At 42.7% G+C, this 21,198-nt stretch overlaps 1 protein-coding gene across 2 annotated transcripts in view; it reads left to right on the top strand.

Moving 5' to 3' along the window:
* SPATS2L (spermatogenesis associated serine rich 2 like) overlaps positions 1-21,198 on the top strand; it is a 64,035-nt gene that overhangs the window by 10,634 nt on the left and 32,203 nt on the right. For both annotated transcript variants that reach the window (XM_081879176.1, XM_081879175.1), the window contains 3 exons: positions 13,856-13,919; positions 17,419-17,527; positions 20,803-20,852. In XM_081879176.1, coding sequence (XP_081735302.1) covers positions 13,881-13,919; positions 17,419-17,527; positions 20,803-20,852 — 198 coding nt within the window. In that variant the 5' untranslated portion in view covers positions 13,856-13,880. Of the gene's footprint in view, positions 1-13,855; positions 13,920-17,418; positions 17,528-20,802; positions 20,853-21,198 lie in introns of those variants that run through there.

Below are 21,198 nucleotides of genomic sequence, written 5' to 3' on the forward strand. Positions count from 1 at the left end.
TGCGGTTCAATGCCCATAATGAATATAACATGGTTGTTGTTTTTGCAATTTCCTCCCAAGTTGTTTATTGTTTGGGACTTTTATTTAAAAATGAAGTTGCCAAAATGTTTTATTTACTCTCCAGTCAAATACAGTGGTGTGTGTATTCTAACAACAACAACAACAACAACAACGTCCTTCGGATCATTCTTTCTAACATTCACTTACAGTAATAGCATTTTGACAGATACAGGTGGTATCTGCTAAGAGTAAACAGATCACAATTGGCCACTGCAGTTTTTAAACTGAGCCATACTTGATATTTTTGTACTAAGTTGCTTTTGCCAAGGACTGAAACTGGTTTGATCCTAAAAAATAATGACTCTCCTATGGATACCCATAAGGAGTGGGGCACACAGTATGTTTAATTAATCTTGTTACCCCTTAATTCTTTCAGGTCTTTCAAGCTTTCCCGCGTTCCTTGTTCAAACGATCATTTGCACATTTTTCAAACAAACAGAAATGCAAACCTAATAAACTATTTCTGTTTATGTCCAGAAATATTATGCAATACAAAAAAAAAATTAAATATAAAGAAAACTAAACCTCTTTCAGAATCTTCTTCTTCTTCTTAATGCGGTATTGCAACAATTCAAGCATAACTCCTAGCTAAAATTTTATTTCATTTTGTGCCATAACAGATCATTTCCTGGACTTTGTAGGAACACATAAGTCCTTTTTGAATGATCATTCAAAATACGCTTCAACCGCATTTTAAGGTATTGTCACATCTGCCCTACAATCAACATCCTCAATTGCTCTGGCAGCAGTTGTCTGTAAGGAGCCTCTCTGCTGTTTGCCACCTTAAAAAAATAATTAAATAAAAATCACACTAACTCATCCCATTCCCACACAGAAATTGTGGCAGAACAGCTTCCAAATAATACAAAGTGTATTGGAAATGTCAAATCCATACATCTTTTTTTAAGCAGGAAAAAATGGCACCGCATGTTTGAACAACAAATGAAAGCCAGTAGGAATCTTATGTCCCTGTTCACAAGATATGTTACGGAATTTGGCAGTTTTGTGATTTTTATTGATTCAGTATTTTGCTTTTAATTCTGATATTTTTGTAAGCTGCCCTGGGATGATTTGGGGGAAGGGTTTTTAGTATTAGCAGTAATGTTTCCATGTAGCAACCACAGCGCCATGTTTCACACTTTGGTTATAAAGGCAATGAGTATCTTGTGGGAGGTATTGCATTTTCCCAGTTATACAATGAACCATGCCTTGAAGGGAGGCATGCGGACTATGTGCAAAATATCATAAACAAATAGACTCTTGGTGTACAAAAAAAAAATATCCTGATTGTGTAGGGAAGTCCGGAAAGATTTTCTGTGGCTGGAGTTCAAGGGATCTAGGATTTGTTGTACCTGGGAGAAAGACCTTGAATCTCACTAGACATATCCTAAACTTCTTTTCTTTTCTTTTCTTTTCTTTTCTTTTCTTTTCTTTTCTTTTCTTTTCTTTTCTTTTTGATAAGCATATTTAATTCCAGGCAGACAGACATTGTCAACTTGCAAGCACTTATATATGTGCCATCTGAGCACAGAGCATGTAACCCAGCTGAAATATATTACCTACCAGCTCATGAAAAGAGTTGAACTGTGAAGCTGTTACTGAGCCTGGTCTTTTATTGTTAAGCTTGGGAAAGTACCTAGGGCTAGAGAAAGAGAATAGGTTTTTTCCAGTATTGAAGGTGGTATGAAAGAGCCATTGTTGTTTGGACTGTATGCACTTGTTCTACTATCTACTAGCTAACAGAGGTTTGCGGTGCTTCAAAAATTTACAAAACCTGTTTAACCAGAGAGGATAACAACACCAAAGAAATATGGGTACTCTGCGAAAACAACAATAACTTACATTGTGCCATATCCAATTTTCTGTGTTTGCACATAACAATAAGCCAATAAATTTGGGATTCTTCCTACTTACGGTAGCTTCCTCATCTGTGTGAGCAGGTAAACAAACCAGGAGGAGGGATAGCTGAACCCAGGATCATAGTTTGTTTCTCTCTGACAAAGACTCTCTGGCAACCAGAGTTTGGTCTTGACATACGAACCTTGACCACAACCCTGGGTTCAGTAATGCTAGCCTGTGTCTTTGCAGGTTTGCTTTACCCACCTGTGTGAAAGGAGGATTAAAGGCTACTTTCATGTACAGTACAGTTTATCAAGCTAAGGTTCCAGCTTATTGTTACACGTGAGTGTAGCTGATACCTTGCCTCCAACCTAGCAGAGCATGCAGTTCTGTTATCAGTTATTTGTACATCCTGTTGGCATCACTGTAACTCCGGAATGGGCTGGAGAATTGCTTTTATAATGTTTACTATTTACCAAAAATAATTTGAAGTGTGAGTACCTTTACTCCTTTCTTCTTCCCCCCCTTAAGTCATTACTTCTTACAGTGTTTTCTTTGACGATCTGCCATGGAACATTTAGCTAGTGAACAAAACAGTCAAGGGAGTAATTTTATTACAGAGGAAAGTTCCATATGAAACCATTTATTATTATTTTCAAGGAATTATATTTCATTTGATGGAACATGACATATACGCTATTGTTCTGGAAGAGGCTTTTTATATCAGATAAATCTTATTTGTAGCAGCCTTATTTCTCTTTCACTACTTTAAAAATGCTTGCTATTTTTTAAAAAATTGCTAGACAGGAGAAAATAAACCAATTTGTGACATCAAATTATCTGTGTTGTGATTTATAGCTTTACATCCTTATGTCATGGATTGATGGTGTTTACTGTGAAGGCGTGTGGGATGAGAGGGAAAAACCTAATGCATAAGGAGCAGGGACTTCATTGATGAAGATGCAGCAGCGGAGCAAGCCAATTGGGCACCTGAGGTGGTGTGTGTGCCCTGTGCCCAGGTGTGGGGCCAGCTGCCCGCAGGGTGGGCGAGCTGGGGCAGGACGCTCTGTGGGGTCTGCTGTAGGGCAGCTGAGTTGGAGGCAGCGGGCGGACCGTTTGGGACAGTGCAGAGCCCGTGGCGCCCAAGCCACCATGTCACTCCCAGGAGAGACGCGTGGCTCAGGCACGCTACAGGCCCCGCGGTGAGTGCCACCCGGCATTTTGTCACACACACCCCTCAGTGGTGACACCTGGGGCGGCCCTCCCCCACCGCACCCCCTTTCTCCGCCCCTTTGAAGATGGCTAGCTGATTTGAGTCCCCCCCTCACCTGGATAAATAGCAGTTAACTGCACCAAAACACATAAACTAAATATTTATAATACTGCGCCTGAAAAGGAAGTCCATGGATTCGAAGAAATGTCTCTCAAAATCTATTTTGGCTTGCAGCATGTTATCTTCTCTGCAGCCTTCAGTGACAAACCTGGTGGGTCTGCAGTGACATCCAAAACACAGTGACGTTAAGGAGAATTAGAAATTCTTACCAGAATGCTGGGGGGGAAATTAAGAGTGACTTATCAGAAGAGTAGTCATAAAAGATGATAATAAAAGGGTTGCTTTTTTCAGCTTTGGAATTTAGGTGTGCATAGTTACCCATCTATCACTTCTATTCCTTAAACATAACAACAGATTAAACTCCTCTTAGTTGACGTGGAAGATAGAAGTCATATGTAAAAGGTTTATCTGAGCTACTAACTGGAACTCCTGGAATGAGACATTGACAAAATTCACAGAACTCTCCCTACCCAAGACCCACACTGACAGGGGAAAACCAAGAGATCTTATTGTGTGATTTCCTCACTACCTGATTCACGACCTGACGATCGGCAAGTCCTAAAGCTTGGAAAGAGAGAGGGTTTTACGTATGCAACTTCTTTAAGACTGTACTCCCATTATCAGGTCCACAGTTTGTAGAAAAGCTAGAGACTTTACAACATAATTAGGAACAAATCCTTTTTAAAAAAATAAGTGGTGGATGGAGGGAAGGGGGTGGGGGATTTTTGTTTCTGTATTAAAAATGCAAATAAAAACATAATTGGGTACAAATCCATCCAGATTTACACTTCAGATTAATTTGCAAAGGGAAGCACTAGACAATTCCAAAGTTCTGGTGAGTTCCCCCTAAAAAAAAAAAAAATAGCCCTGACAAAATGTATACTATTTAAAAGCAGACATTGGGGGGGGGGGGATCTGCACAAAATGAGACAGAATGGACCTATAATTGAGCACCAGCAAACTGAAATAGGGTGGAATCATCCCAATACAGTGGTACCTCGGGTTAAGTACTTAATTCATTCTGGAGGTCCGTTCTTAACCTGAAACTGTTCTTAACCTGAAGAACCACTTGAGCTAATGGGGCCTCCTGCTGCTGCTGTGCCGCCGGAGCATGATTTCTGTTCTCATCCTGAAGCAAAGTTCTTAACCCGAGGTACTATTTCTGGGTTAGTGGGGTCTGTAACCTGATGCGTATGTAACCTGATGCATATGTAACCAGAGGTACCACTGTATACACCTTTTTTCTTCTTCCTGTATCTCTCAAAGACAATGGATTTAGAGACATAAACAGGACAAGTCTAGGAAAAAACAAACCTCAAGTCACATTTATCCTGGTGGTGGTGTTTTTTTCTTTTTTCAGAATGAAGTTGGCTGAGAGGTTGTGAAATATTTTCTAACTTAGCTACTGCACTACTGGGAACTGAAGGTTTATGACTCAACCATAGGAAGTTAAAAAGAAGTTAAAATGCAGTGTTTTCCTTCCTTCCTTCCTTCCTTCCTTCCTCTCTCTCTCTCTCTCTCTCCTTCCCTACCCAACCAATTTTGTGCAAGTATTAAATATAAGAGGCAACTTCTTAACAAATTGTTTGGATCTTCTACTCTGTTCATTCCACGCCAGCTGATTATTTTTATTCTCTAATAGCGTCTATTGAGGAAAACATACCTTGATGAAGGCTTACTTTAACTTGAGCATGTATACACTATTCGTATAAAAATTCCAGTCCAAATGGATAGTTCACATTTTAAAAAAGGGGTGGGGACACTTGAGACAATATTTATTTTTCCTATCCTTTTGCACAGCAATATTAATAAGCTTTTGCTTCATCTTTTATTTAACTGTCACATTCTGCCATATTTCCTCATCTATTTATCCACAAGAATGTCTTAATGGTTTTCAGTCAACCAAATGACAATAATGAGCTTTTCTCAGACACTTTCTTTAGGGAGTCTGTTTGATTAATACGTTGTGTTTAGCTATTTCGTTTAAGAGAGCTTGAGTAATCTGATTTAGAAGGTCCACCCCAGCAAGTTATGCTGTGAGTTACAGCTAACAGAGATAGTTAGAGGTAGGTAGCCATGTGGGTCTGTCGTAGTCGAAACAAAATAAAAAATAATTCCTTCCAGTAGCACCTTAGAGACCAACTAAGTCTGTTATTGGTATGAGCTTTCGTGTGCATGCACACTTCTTCAGCTAACAGAGATAACTATGTTCTAAACAAAAAACAAAGAAAATAAATTGACAATTTTTAATCAGATGTAAACTGACCCATTCTCTCATAGTTCCACACTCCAGCCAGTGTTAGGAACTGAGAAATGGAGCTAAATGGTGCCTTAAACCTAGGTTATGTGTGCAACAATGGAATGTCCGGGTACACATTTTTAATAACAAGAATACAAAGCTGAAAATGAATGAACTGCAGTTGAAATATTATGTTCATTTTTCACATGGTCTAGTCCTTTCCCTGCCCACCCCCTAATATTCTTTAAGAGGGTCTCTTCTCCAGTCTTCAGAGAGTAGCTGGATATGGGGAAGCAGAGAAAGGTCCTCCCTTCCTTCTACTCTACAATCTTAAACTGAAATCTTAGGTGCAGTACTGCGCCCGGAGCTCAGAAACTGCTCACACCAATGAAATCCACTGTCACAAAATGCGCCTAGAACAATGGTAGTTTCGAACACTGACCACAGCATTTACCAGACAGATCTTGAGAGTAAAATAGCCTTTCTGCCCTTCTTTAGAAAAACAAGCTAAACCCTCTTGGAATGCATTCTATCACAGATTCTCTGTGGAAGATACCCAGTAATTTGTACTTGGAGTAGATCCAGGAAAACCAATGAACTTAAGTCCATTGATTTCAGTGGATCCACTCGGAGTATGATTATCATTGGACATTACCCTATGAGTTTGATCCATTACCACTGACCCCTAAATGGCAACTTTTAGATGGGCCACTTAGCATAATGGTCTCATGCTTTCCAAAGGAACATTTTCGGACTTGACAATATTGATTTCCAGATTTGCATACAGCATTCTCTGAGAGCATTCAAAATACACCTGTGATATGCACTGGTAGGAAAGCTGGTAATAGGGAACCTATGTAAGAAATCTTGCCTCGCAGTTTTCATTTGGAGGCAGCCTTGCTCCATCATCGTGTGAACGCTCTAACAACATTAACTAATGAAATGAGAAATGATGATACTTGAAAAGATCTGTCTAGGCCAAAGTACTTTTAGTGTTCAGGAGGCTAGGTGCTCTAAGAAAGTTTACTGGGATAACATTTTATTTAATTTTTAAAATGCACTTTAGTTTTAAAAAGGTAAAGGGACCCCTGACCATTAGGTCCAGTCATGACTGACTCTGGGGTTGTGGCGCTCATCTCGCGCTATTGGCCAAGGGAGCCGGCGTACGGCGGCCAGCATGACTAAGCTGCTTCTGGCGAACCAGAGCAGCGCATGGAAACGCCGTTTACCTTCCCACCGGAGCAGTACCTATTTATCTACCTGCACTTTGATGTGCTTTCGAACTGCTAGGTTGGCATGAGCAGGGACCGAGCAACGGGAGCTCACCCCGTCGCAGGGATTAGAACCGCCGACCTTCTGATCGGCAAGTCCTAGGCCCTCTGCACTTTAGTTTACGCACACACACAAAAACATTTTCCAAAAGTGAAATCAAGTGTTTCGTTCTTCCAGTGGTACTTAGCACCCCGAGTATTTTGGTTGCTTTAAAAACATGGTGCCAACATGCCAACTCTGACAGCTTGCTTACACAAAAGGACATCCTCTGCTCCCCCCCCCCTGCAGTCCCCTGTCTGCCCCCAAAATCTGCTCTGGAGGATCGGCGGAGCCTTCAGAGCAGATGAGGAGGCGTCGTAGTGGGTGGAGATGAAGGATGGGTTCCTTTCCATTTGCTGGGACAATGCTGGATCTTGCTGGGTTTTTGTTTTTTAAGTCCGTTTTAAATTCTCTTGACTGAGCAGGTTGAAAGGAATGCCCTTTCTTTCCGTGTTAAGGGTGGGTCACAAAAGATCAAAACTGGAGCCCTAATGCAAAGTGCAAAACCACGATCAGGACCATACCGTAATAATTTAAAATGCAGTTGCTGTAATCTTGAAGCGCTGCCCTCTGTGCAACATAAGCACTCTTAAAATAACCCTTTTGATACACGTGATTTTGTAAAACGACATATTTTTTAAGTGCATATGGTGCATTTGAATTGCTAATCATGTTTTCCGCTGCTGCAATTATATCCAGATTGTGATGGAGTTCTATTCATGTTCCTACACACAAATCACCGTAGCCATTTAATTAGAACAGCTAAATGCTCCCTTCTTGCTAAAAGGTGCTGAACCTTCTCTTCAGTCCTGCCCTATTGTCTCCTGCTGTCCGCTGAACTCAAAATTACAATAATATAATACAGTTGGCCATGTGGTGTTGATCAGTGAACTCATTTGTCTTTCAGCCATGCAAAGCTATGAATGTCACTCATCAATAAACTGTATTTAAACAGGAGAGTACAAATCTCATGGGCAGGGTTTTCCAGTGAGGGGAAGAGATGTTTGTGTCCATGGAAGGGCATCTGATGGAAAACATTTCACGGGATAACTGCAAATGATTGGCCATCTGGCAAGGAGTAAGTCTCCCACCCCAATCAGTGTGGTGTTGAGGTTTTAGTGTCAGATTTGGAGTCAGAGAGCCACTTCAAGTTTAAGACAATCACTGTGAACCCAATTGCTAATGAGAGAGATAGAGTGTGTGTTCATATCTATGGATGAGCTGTTTTGCTACATCCGCCATCAGCAAAAAGCATGATTTTCAGCATGTTTAGTCCAGAACCTTGGAACTACAGCTCAGAATGTGAAATTCATTTCTATCACGTACGTCTTTATCTTGCGACACCCTATTTGCAATTAAGGCTGCAATCCCGTATAGATTTACTCTGGAGCAAGCCCTGTTGAACATTCTAAACGTTTTTAGAATTGAACTGCATATTTTATAATTTCCTTTCTAACATTAGCACGTTAAGATCCATGGAACATATGCCCAAGCTCATGGTCCTAATTGTCTTAGGTCGTATTCAGCTTTTGCTTGTCTGGCATGTTTTCCAACATATTCGTTTCCTTCAACGGTTAAATAAGCCTGACAAATGTTGATTATGCCATAAAAGGAGATCACCCATGGTGCTTTGCAGTGATGTTTTTCCTTGCAAATGCTGTTTGACAGGCTTAAGCAAAGCTATGGTGTGGCAAATTTCCAAATCCATTTACACGTACATGATTAAAAGCAGGTTGCATTGTGGGCAAAGCCTCTCATTTAGCAATTTAAAAAGTGAAAATCCAGAAATCGTAAATGACAATTACCTGTGATCTGAGCTGAAAAACATGGCTATGCAAAGTAGTACAAAGCTTAGTTCTTTGTTTTTAGGATTTGGCTGGGTATTTAGTGATTTTCTGTTTGAACAAGCAAGGATATTACATATGCAGAGTGAAATATCCTGTCACAAATGAAAAGACTATTTCATTGGTCGGTTTAAGAAAACCTCTCCTAATAAAAGTATTTTTCAAGGTGGTTCTCAAATTAAACACATTAATGCAAAAATAAACGCAATGGTTTGTATTGTGGAAAAACAGAAGTTTTTGCATAGTTGTCCTTTGCATGACAAAGGATATTGCATAAGGCGGGAGTGGTGATCGGGGGGGGGGGGGGGAACGGCTATGAAATGGCCACAGTCAATTGTAACATTTCTTTACAGAGCTCAAATAAATATACAACAGGAAAAGACCAAAACAACAACAACAACCAAGAGACTTGTAGTAACTAAAAGCAAAAAGAATTCTAAAGTATGTGGCAGATGTGAAAAGGGTAAATTCCATGCTAGGGATCGTTAAGAAAGGGATTGAAAATAAGACTGCCGGTAGCATGAATCCATTGCACGAATCTGTGGTACAACCACATTTGGAATGGTGCGTGCAGTTCTAGTTGCCTCGCCTTGAAAAGGATCTGGGGGGGGGGGGGGAGGGTAAAGGGACTCCTGACAGTTAAGTCCAGTCGTGACTGACTCTGGGGTTGCGGTGCTCATCTCGCTTTACAGGCCGAGGGAGCCGGCGTTTGTCCATAGACAGTTTTTCCGGGTCATGTGGCCAGCATGACTAAGCCGCTTCTGGCGAAACCAGAGCAGCGCACCGAAACGCCGTTTACCTGCCCACCAGAGCGGTACCTATATCTCTACTTGCACTTTGACATGCTTTCGAACTGCTAGGTTGGCAGAAGCTGGGACAGAGCAATGGGAGCTCACCTTGTGGCGGGGATTCGAACCACCGACCTTCCAATCGGCAAGCCCAAGAGGCTCAGTGGTTGAAACATTTGGATCTCTTTAGATGTGATGTGGGTGTATAATTATGCATGGTGTGGTGAAAGTTGTTAGGTAGAACCTCAAACCCCTCCCCCCCCATACATTCAATGAACGTTGAACGTTGGAAGATTCAGGAGAGACAAAAGAAAGTACTTCTTTTATACAGCACATATTATATAATTGGCTCCCACAAGAGACAGTGACAACCACCCAACTTGGATGGCTTCAGAAGAGGATTAGACAAATTATTGGCAGGATAAGGATGCCAATCGCTTCTAGACACAGAGGCTGTTTTTACCTCCACTGCTCTACATCCGCTGTCTAAGGCGGTAAAGGTAAAGGGACCCCTGACCATTTGGTCCAGTTGTGAGCGACTCTGGGGTTGCAGCGCTCATCTCGCTTTACTGGCCGAGGGAGCCGGCATACAGCTTCCGGGTCATGTGGCCAACATGACTAAGCCACTTCTGGTGAACCAGAGCAGCGCACGGAAACACTGTTTACCTTCCCTCCGGAGTGGTACCTATTTATCTACTTGTACTTTGAGGTGCTTTCAAACTGCTAGGTGGGCAGGAGCAGGGACTGAGCAACAGGACCTCACCCCGTCATGGGGATTCGAACCGCCGACCTTCTGATCAGCAAGTCCTAGGCTCTGTGGTTTAACCCACAGCGCTACCCGCGTCCCATTCAAAGGCTGTATATGCCTCTAAATACTATTTGCTGGAGTCGTAGGTGGGGAGAGTGATGTCATGCTTGGGTTCTGCTTACAGGCTCCCCATAAGGCAGCATAGGTTGGTCACTGTAAGAGCAAAGTGCTGCGCTGGATGGGCCTTTAACCTGATCCAGCGTTCAGGCTCTGCTTATGTTTCTATGGTCACCTCTTAGTACAGTGATGGCCCAAACTTGGCTCTCCAGCTGTTTTGAGACTACAACTACTATCATTCCTAGCAAACAGGACCAGTGGTCAGGGATGATGGGAATTGTAGTCCCAAAACAGCCGAAGGGCCAAGTTTGGCCATCACTGTCTTATTAGCACCCCACTGCATCTGAAGCAACAGTTGTTTTGGTTTTGCTGCAGCATGCTAACACTGCTCACAAGAAAAGAAAGAGTGTCCTCATGCTATCTGGGGGGGGGGGGAATGCTCAGATCATATTTGTGTCCTGTCGAAAATTTTCTGTAATCGGTTGAAATGTCCAGGAAAACCTGGCAGCCCATATTGGAAGCGTTGATTTGGGGGGGGGGGCAAATTTCCTTTTAAAAAAATAGCTGAAAAACTTTATTTGCTTTTTGAAATACAAGCAGCCTTAGCTTAGAGGTTAATGCAAGATTTCTCAAAGTTCCATATCTCATCAAAATTTGCAATGAGTTCTACAAGCCATGCAAAAGTAGAACTGTGAACACTTCCATCCTTTAAATAGAAAAGACAGCCATAAATACATCTTCCTTAAAAATAAAATTAAAAAATGCCTTTTTTGAGCCTCTAAATTCCAATACAGTGTGTCAGGGTTGTTGCTTTCCGTTATAGAATTTGGCGCTTCTTAGTTCATTGAATGTCTCTTTGTTCTTCTTTCATGAGAAAGTCACAGCTACTTTCCATATGGGAGAAAAGCTCCAGCAAAATGGAAAGGCTTTCTGTTGCTTTCCCCTCCAGTGTACGGCTGTTATATTTAACTTGCTCAGTTTTGCAAGGAAAGGGTGTGTAGTTTGAGTGAGAACAGAGGCTGCCCTCCTGTCCCTTGCTATGTAAGGAATAAATAGAAAAGCATTTTACTGTCTCAAGAAACATGCGCTTGGAAACCAGTTTCAGAAGGTGAGACCTTCTTTAAATAAGAGATCCTTTATTTCTTTTATTTAATCTCTCTCCCCTCCAGTTCTCTCTCTCTTTTCTTTTTACAAGACTGATCATGCAATGACATTTCAGTATCAGAAATGTGAATGAGATGCTGCTAAAGAAAGAGGCATAATATTAAAGCTGACATTCAGACTTGAAAAGCTTTCTCTAGCAGGCTTTCTATAAATACCTTGTGTTCAGTCCATTTAGTATTCAGGGCTTGAATTCACTGGAATGGTAGAGACCTTCCTCTCTCTTCCTCATTCTCAGAATAAGAATCTTTAGCTTAAAAGGTCCTTCTATCTCCACTATTGCTGTCAGTTCGGTGGGTATCATTTTTAAGGACCCGATTCTACTGTGCCTTCAGTATCCCAATTGAGGATTTGCTGGACTTTGTGTATACTTTTGTGAAAGGAAGTCATATTATATGACTATTTAATGGGAGACAACCGCAGTCACTGTCCTTTCACTCATCTCTAAGAAATCCACCAAACTACCTTGGCTGCTTACACTTATACAGTGGTACCTCTGGTTAAGAACTTAATTCGTTCCGGATTTCTGTTCTTAACCTGAAACTGTTCTTAACCTGAGGTACCACTTTAGCTAATGGGGCCTCCTGCTGCCACCGCACGATTTCTGTTCTCATCCTGAAGCAAAGTTCTTAACCTGAGGTACTATTTCTGGACAAAACAAATTCCTTCCAGTAGCACCTTAAAGACCAACTAAGTCAGTTCTTGGTATGAGCTTTCGTGTACATGCACACTTCTTCAGATACACTGAAACAGAAGTTTCCAGACCCTTCTATATAGTGAGAAGGTGGGGAGGGGTATTACTCAGAAGGGTGGTGGGAATGGGTGATTGGCAGATAGCTGTGATGAGCCTGTTGACGACTCTTAACGACTGCAATAGGTCTTACAGGAAAAAGCAAGGGGTGAAAAGGTGAAAAAAAAGGTAAAACATACTATTTCTGGGTTAGAGGTGTCTGTAACCTGAAGCGTCTGTAACCCGAGGTACCACTGTAATAGCAAACATGTTTACAGAGATGCTAAACTAGTTTCCTGTTTTGTTAAAATGCTTAGAAACCAGTCCTGAGAGACCTGCATTGGCTCCCAGTACGTTCCTGAGCACAATTCAAAGTGTTGGTGCTGACCTTTAAGGCCCTAAACGGCCTTGGTCCAGTATACCTGAAAGAGCGTCTCCACCCCCATCGTTCTGTCCGGACACTGAGGTCCAGCTCCAAGGGCCTTCTGGCGGTTCCCTCACTGCGAGAAGTGAGGTTACAGGGAACCAGGCAGAAGGCCTTCTCGGTGGTGGCACCTGCCCTGTAGAACGCCCTCCTATCAGATGTCAAGGAAATAAACAACTATCTGACTTTTAGAAGACATCTGAAGGCAGCCTTCTTTAGGGAAGTTTTTAATGCTTGATGCTGTATTGTGTTTTTAACATTCAGTTGGGAGTCACGCAGAGTGGCTGGGGAAACCCAGCCAGATGGGCAGGGTATAAATAATGAATTATTATTATAAACCATTATGATACTTCAGTTAGGGTTGCCAGATGAATTATCCCCCACCCAGCAAAAGCGCCTTAGTTACATGGGCAAAACCAGGATTTGGGGCGGGGGGCAGGCCTTTTTTAATGGGGGGGCAGAACCTCAGTTAGCTATGTATTTTTATTGATTTAGGGGGGCAGCTATCCCTCTCTGCCCCCCCCAGCTACACCCATGTTTGGTTGTGAAGTACTGATCCCTTCCCTCAGTATTTGCAAACCACTTTTTCCTGCTAGGAATGTCCCCCCCCCCCCCAAGAAAACCAATGATTTAGCCTCTTTTTTTGTCCTTAACAGGATCAGCTGCTCAGATCCACAGAAATTAGCAGGTGAACTTTATTCAGAGTATTCTCACCATGCTGCAGGAAAAGGAGATCAGTAGTCCTCCAGATATTGTGGGGATCCAGTTCCAATCAGCTCCTTCCAACATGGCCAATTGCTAGGATTGATGGGAATTTTACTCTGACATCATCTGGAGGGCAGGAGATTTCCCACCTCTGCCCTAATATCTGACAATCAAGTTCGGTTAAAACCAAGGGCTGACAAAAAGTTGGCGATTTTGTGATCGTTCCTAGGATTGAAACTTTATAGCAGACTCTATCCCATTATGTTCAGATTAAATTTACTGCCAGGTAAGTGCAGGATGATGACATTAATATGCAGCCCGAGGGTTTGAAAGCATTTCCATGTTTGAGATATCCTAAAGAGAAAAAATAAAAAATATGCTTGAGATAGTCTAAAATGAAAAATTATAAAGAAAGTGCATATAAAATGTCTTTATTTTTCTTGTCAATGTAGTTCGTTTTTTAAAAAATGAACATAGCAGCAAAGAGTTTCCATAGCAAGGGAAGCATTTGGATTACTAAAATAATACTGTTTATTTAACTTATTGTGACCTGCAGGTCTCTAATCCATATCAAATTGGAGATGGCAGAAATTGGCTCGCAAGCAAACATCAAGGAAAAGGTAAGATCTCTAATTATGATACTACTCCACATACACAGCATACAGGTCCAGAACCTTTCGGATGTTTAAAAAATATACCGTATTTTTTGCTCTATAAGACTCACTTTTGCCCTCCTAAAAAGTAAGGGGAAATGTGTGTGCGTCTTATGGAGCGAATGCAGGCTGCGCAGCTATCCCAGAAGCCAGAACAGCAAGAGGGATTGCTGCTTTCACTGCGCAGCGATCCCTCTTGCTGTTCTGGCTTTTGAGATTCAGAATATTTTTTTCCTTGTTTTCCTCCTCCAAAAACTAGGTGTGTCTTGTGGTCTGGTGCGTCTTATAGAGCGAAAAATATGATGCTGGCCACATCTGCCTTCCCACTGGAGATGAAATATTTAATCAACTCCTCTGGTTCTTGGCAGGGACCACTGGGCTATTTGGAAAGTTGCGACCCCACTCTGCATTACTGCCTCAGTAAACAGTATCTGAAGAATACTGTTTACTGAATACTGTTTACTGAATACTGAATACTGTTTACTGAATACTGAAGAACAGTATCTGAAGAAATCCAGGTATCTGAAGAAGTGTGCATGCACACGAAAGCTCATACCAAGAACTGACTTAGTTGGTCTTTAAGGTGCTACTGGAAGGAATTTGTTTTGTTTTGCCTCAGTAAAGCTTATTTGGATCTGTTTCTTTTGGTTACTGATCGCTTTCTCCATTTCCCCATTTTTTTGGCCCAAATCTCTTAATAAGGAGTTTTAAGGGAATAAGAAGGTGCCGAATTCAAAAGAAAATAGTTCATCAAGCTATTAATAATAATTATTATTTTATTATTACCCTGCCCATAAAAATGAGAATTCTTTGTGCAAGAAAATATCTGAAAAGCATTTAATCTCTCTGGAGTACTAGACATTTCCTGGCCTTTCTTTATAAATGCTGACTTTCCCCCATCAAATTATGAAAATGATAAAATCGTATCATTTATCTGAGGGCCTTGATGCATTCCATTAAATACCACAATTATAATGATATAGGGCTTTTTGCCTTAGCCATGGGTAAAGGGGGGAAATATGCTGAGACTATGGGTATTGACTGATGGCATTTGGTTGCCTTAAAACAGCTATCTAATATTGTTTGTAAACAGAATAATGACTGATTCTGTGTTATAGAATAATAATATAAAAAGACGGTCAATAAGCACATGACCTTCCATATTTTTTTTGGGGGGGGGACTACAACACCCATCAGGGACCTGGGTGGCGCTGTGGGTTAAACCACAGAGCCTAGGGCTTGCCGATCAGAAGGTCGGTGGTTCGAATCCCCACGACGGGGTGAGCTCCCGTTGCTCGGTCCCTGCTCCTGCCAACCTAGCAGTTCGAAAGCACGTCAAAGTGCAAGTAGATAAATAGGTACCACTCTGGGGGGAAGGTAAACGGCGTTTTCGTGCGCTGCTCTGGTTTGCCAGAAGCGGCTTAGTCATGCTGGCCGCATGACCCGGAAGCTGTACGCCAGCTCCCTCGGCCAATAAAGCGAGATGAGCGCCGCAACCCCAGAGTCGGTCACGACTGGACCTAATGGTCAGGGGTCCCTTTACCTTTACAACACCCATCATCCCTGACCATTGGCTGCACTTGCTGGGGCTGATGGGATTTAGAATCCAACAGTACAATTCTGCATCCTTCTTGATCCGTATTCGACCACCCCTCTATTCTCTGTCTGTTGCTATCTTCTGCAGTGGTAGCAACCCTCGATGAGTCAGCAGGAGGTTATCAAAGGGCACATCCTGAGGAGGTTGCTTCTCAAGATGAGACGAGGTCTTCTAGGTGCACTCTGCCTATATCTAAAACAAAATAAAAAAATTCCTTCCAGTAGCACCTTAAAGACCAACTAAGTTAGTTCTTGGTATGAGCTTTCGTGTGCATGCACACTTCTTCAGATACACTGAAACAGAAGTCCCCAGACCCTTCTATATAGTGAGAAGGTGGGGAGGGGTATTACTCAGAAGGGTGGTGGGATTGGGTGATTGGCAGATAGCTGTGATGAGCCTGTTGACGACTCTTAACGACTGCAATAGGTCTTACAGGAAAAAGCAAGGGGTGAGAAGGTGATGTCTTTGTTCCAATGTCTTTGTTCAGACCAGGTCTCTCCATGGTTTTAAGTTTGGTAATAAGTTTGGTATAAGGATCTAGGGGTCTTAGTAGACCACAAGCTTAACATGAGTCAACAGAGTGATGCAGAAACAAAAAAAAGCCTAATGCTGTTCTAGGCTGCATCAACAGAAATATAATATCCAGATCAAGGGAAATCATAGGTAAAGGTAAAGGGACCCCTGACCATCAGGTCCAGTCGTAACCGACTCTGGGGTTGCGGCGCTCATCTCGCTTTATTGGCCGAGGGAGCCGGCGTACAGCTTCCGGGTCATGTGGCCAGCATGACTAAGCTGCTTCTGGCGAGCCAGAGCAATGCACGGAAACGCCGTTTACCTTCCCGCCTGAGCGGTACCTATTTATCTACTTGCACTGATGTGCTTTCAAACTGCTAGGTTGGAGGAGCAGGGACCGAGCAACGGGAGCTCACCCCGTCGCAGGGATTCGAACCGCCGACCTTCTGATCGGCAAGTCCTAGACTCTGTGGTTTAACCCACAGCGACACCCGTGTCCCGCTCTATTCTGCCTTGATCAGACCACACCTGGAGTAGTGGGTCCAGTTCTGGGCACCATAATTCAAGAAGGATATTGACAAGCTGGGGACAAGAGGTCTCCTTCCTTGAAGGTTTGGGTTTTTTTAGCAGAGGTTGGATCGCCATCTGCCGTGTATGATTTAGTTGAGATTCCTGCATTGCAGGGGGTTGGACTAAATGACTCATGGGGTCCCTTCCGACTCTGCAGTTCTATGATTCTACACAGCATGCTAGGAGAAGCATAAAAGCCAGCCCAGCGGGGGAGCTGAATTAACCAGGGAAACGGGGCTTGTAGTGCATCTCATTTTGTTGAAATTGTACAGTGTTAAAGTGCTGCTCCAACCATCTTAAATGTCAAGAGCATATCCAGGCTGGCAAAGTGTGTGTGTGTGTGTGTGTGTGTGTGTGTGTGTGTGTTTAAATACATACATGCATACATATTCATACATACAGCTGTGCTTCTGTACCATTGGCTGAAAATCAGTTAAGACTTATCAAGCAGTCAACAGGTTGCAAATAAATGGAAAATATCAGGACCAATTTTATGTGCATTGGGGAAAGTTGTTGCTAAAGAAATAATATACTGCAACCTAGATCAGCATTCCGGGAATCATCTGAAGTGTGTGGGAAGGAATGGGAATGGTTTTGATTTGTTATTTTACGTGTTTTGGATGTAATTGTACTGACATGGCGTAGTTAAGGTGCTCTGACTACATAGCACAAAACAGTCCTTTGCAGAATTGTAGGGCATTTGTGTAAAAAATACCTACTTGCCTTGCGGTGTGGTGTGCCTTTTCTGTGTTTTACGATGCCTGTGTTCATTTCTCTTGCTTGCAGATCAATGCGGTGCGATCAATTGTACCCAACAAAAGCAACAATGAAATAGTGCTGGTGCTACAGCAGTTTGATAACAACGTAGACAAAGCCGTACAAGCTTTTGTGGATGGTCTGTGCCCTTTTTCTATTTCACGGACACTGTGAAAAGTAACACTGTCCAAAATGAAGTCCACAGGTGTATATGCTGCTAAAAAGTGAACATTCAGAATTTCCTAAGATATTATGATGTCTTTCTTAGCAACCTGAGAGACCCTTCTAAAAAGTCAAGAGTTAGCCAACCTGTGTGGGCATATATGCGCTGCAATAAAAATCACTGTGTAGATAACATCACATATCACCCCAATCTCCAAGCGTTGTGAGATTCCAGGCGTTCCAGGCATGCTTTATGCAGGGTCCATGTTTCCTTTTGGAAAATGAGGATTTGAAAGCAGGTTCTTAAGGTGGTAGGAAACCCTGGGCACAGGGAAACCTTAAGGTAAAGGTAAAGGGACCCCTGACCATTAGGTCCAGTCGTGACCGACTCTGGGGTTGCGGCGCTCATCTCACTTTATTGGCTGAGGGAGCCGGTGTTTGTCCGCAGACAGCTTCTGGGTCATGTGGCCAGCATGACTAAGCTGCTTCTGGTGAACCAGAGCAGCGCACGGAAACGCCGTTTACCTTCCCGCTGGAGCGGTACCTATTTATCTACTTGCACTTTGACGTGCTTTCGAACTTCTAGGTGGGACCGAGCAACGGGAGCTCACCCCGTCACGGGGATTCGAACCGCCCACCTTCTGATCGGCAAGTCCTAGGCTCTGTGGTTTAACCCACAGCGCCACCCGCATCCACCTGCATCCCACCCCAGGGAAACCTTACTAGGCATTAACTGCAGCTAAGGTTGGTACCGACCCCCAGAGGAGGAAAAGAACCTGCGCCTTAACTTCACATGGTTAAGAAGTTGAGATCATTGGCTGCATTCGCTGCTAAAGGTCTATGCACAGTGCTCGTTAAGGACATACATTGCCCCAAGGAATGTTTTGGGGGCCTAATATGGCCCCCTGTGGCAGTCTATCTTCTGGGGTAAACTCCTTAAAAAAGAACTTTGGGGTAAAATCATAAAAAAGTTCAACAACTTCAATCCTAAAAATAGACCACCATCCACTTCCTACATCTGCTCATTTTTATACCTTTTCATAACACATTTGGTGTCCATGAACTAACCAAACAAACTTAAATCTGGGTTTAATTGGCCTGTGTAGAATGCTGGAAGGTTGCTTTTGAAAACTGTGCAAACCTTCCTCTTCCCGACTGCAGTTTGTCTTGTTCATATTTGGAGAGGGTGTGTGTGAATGCGGATTGCAATGCCACGTATTATTTGCTGACTGCCTCCTTTTCAATAGATGTCAGAAATTCTTACCTAGCGGGAGATAGCAATGGATAACAAACAAGGAAAAACGTACTGAGGTTCATTTTCAACTTTGCATGTAAACCTTATATTTCTTAAAGGACCAAATCAAAATGGTTAAAAACATACTCAAGCCAGTTTAGATTCTTGGACAAATGATGAAGTCTGGTAGAAAAGCTGAATTTAGGAAACATTTCATTACTGCAAGTTTCACATGGGTAGTTATTCCTTATTTAAAATCCCTGCCCCTTTGATTTGTCAAAAACAAACCCTTTACACTGTGTTTTCTCACGGAAGAAGGAAATCCTGTTAAACCACAGGAGGCCCAGAACAAGCATTAAATTTGCTTTTAAGACTTAATTCAAATCCTTAGGCTATTCTAAAGCGAGCAAAATGACTTTGGTGGTCCATATGTGTGGTATGGTTCTCAGTAACGCTATTATTTTAACTATCAGTATGCAATACATGCACTGTATAATTTACCCATTTAGTTTTAAAGAGGATTGTGTTTGCCCTTTCCATGAGCCAACGCAAATATCTACCGTATTTTTCGCTCTATAAGACGCACCAGACCACAAGACGCACCTAATTTTTGGAGGAGGAAAACAAGAAAAAAAAAATTCTGAATCTCAGAAGCCAGAACAGCAAGAGGGATCGCTGCGCAGTGAAAGCAGCAATCCCTCTTGCTGTTCTGGCTTCTGGGATAGCTGCGCAGCCTGCATTCGCTCCATAAGACACACACACATTTCCCCTTATTTTTAGGAGGGAAAAGGTGAGTCTTATAGAGCAAAAAATACGGTATATAGAGCACTGACTCCACATTCCCTGGCAGCTGGATTCCTTTCTAACTCCTGAGATTTCACCATGTTGCATTTTATCTATTACTCATTATTCGTGCATTGTGAGATTGAGGACTAGCCTGTTAAGGTTACCAGATTTTTTTCAATGAATCCGGGGACACTGTCCAACTTCAATGGATTTTGTATGGGGACTGATTTGTAAATCCAGGAACTGTCCCCGGGAAACGGGGATGTCTGGTAACCTAAGTGTAGGTTGAGAAACAATTGGACACGGGGCTGCTAGTGTGCTGTGTCTTTTCTCCCTTGCCTCCCCTCTGCTGTGTGCCCCCTAGGCCTCCCCCACATCTGCTGTGGAGGGTCAGGAGAACATCCTGAACCGTGTGCCATGGGGAGGAGAGGGGAGATAGTTCTGCTGGGCAAGCAGAAATGTTTGTGGTGACTAAACCCACCCACTATGTAGAAGGGTGACCCCATAGGAAAGATGCACTTTTAAGGAAAGTTCTTGTTGTTTTTGGTTGTCGATCTCACCAGAAGGCAGAGATACCTAGAGCAAGGTACATGACAGCCTCTCCACTTGGGTGCTTAAGTCTAAAGGTAAAGGGACCCCTGACCATCAGGTCCAGTTATGACTGACTCTGGGGTTGCGGCACTCATCTCGCTTTATTGGCCAAGGGAGCCGGTGTACAGCTTCCAGGTCATGTGGCCAGCATGACTAAGCCGCTTCTGGTGAACCAGAACAGCACATGGAAACACCATTTACCTTCCCGCTGGAGTGGTACCTATTTATCCACTTGCACTGGCGTGCTTTCGAACTGCTAGGTTGGCAGGAGCAGGGACCGAGCAACGGGAACTCACCCCGTCGCTGGGATTCGAACCGCCGACCTTCTGATCGGCAAGTCCTAGGCTCTGTGGTTTAATCCACAGCGCCACCCGCATCCCGCTTAAGTCTAAGCACCTGCTTAAATTCTGGGCTCAGCTGAGTTGCTAAGCTGCCGTCATTCAAAGCAGCCTGCAAGGGACGGGAACAGGTAACAGGTAACATTCTCTTGTTTCAAGACAAGGGAACTAAAGGAAATGAAATTTTTCCTGACTCTTGGGACACACTCACCAAAATAAATGAAAATAAATTGAGCAAATGGTCACCAGCTTGGAAGAGGGTTATTGTTGTCTTGCTGAAGTCTCTTTTTCTCTCTCCTCTAGGTAGTGCACTTCAAGTTCTAAAAGAATGGAATATGTCAGGGAAAAAGAAGGTAAGGAGTTTCCTGTGAAAGTTAAGTCATTAAGTCCATTTTATCATCATAGTTCGCTGGAGCACAACAGCATTTTTGTTGCCAAGGCTTTTGCTCGCACACAAACACACTTTTATTTCTTTTTAACAACTGTGAACTGTTTGTTCCCAAGCCTGCGTTCAAAAGACTTCAAAATAAATAGGTGCTTTTTACATTTTTAATCCCGCTTTGCTGTTGCTATTTTTATACCAGCAGGTTGAGCTTGCTATTCTGACAGAATTGTCGGAATAATTAAGGTATTTATATGGAGATCGCAAAACTGTTCTTCAAGATGCTATGAGCAGTTCTAATCAGCACCAAGCTATTT

This window comes from Podarcis erhardii (genome assembly GCF_964252035.2).
Source record: "Podarcis erhardii genome assembly, chromosome: 1".
In the NCBI taxonomy this organism is placed as follows: Eukaryota; Metazoa; Chordata; class Lepidosauria; order Squamata; family Lacertidae; genus Podarcis; species Podarcis erhardii.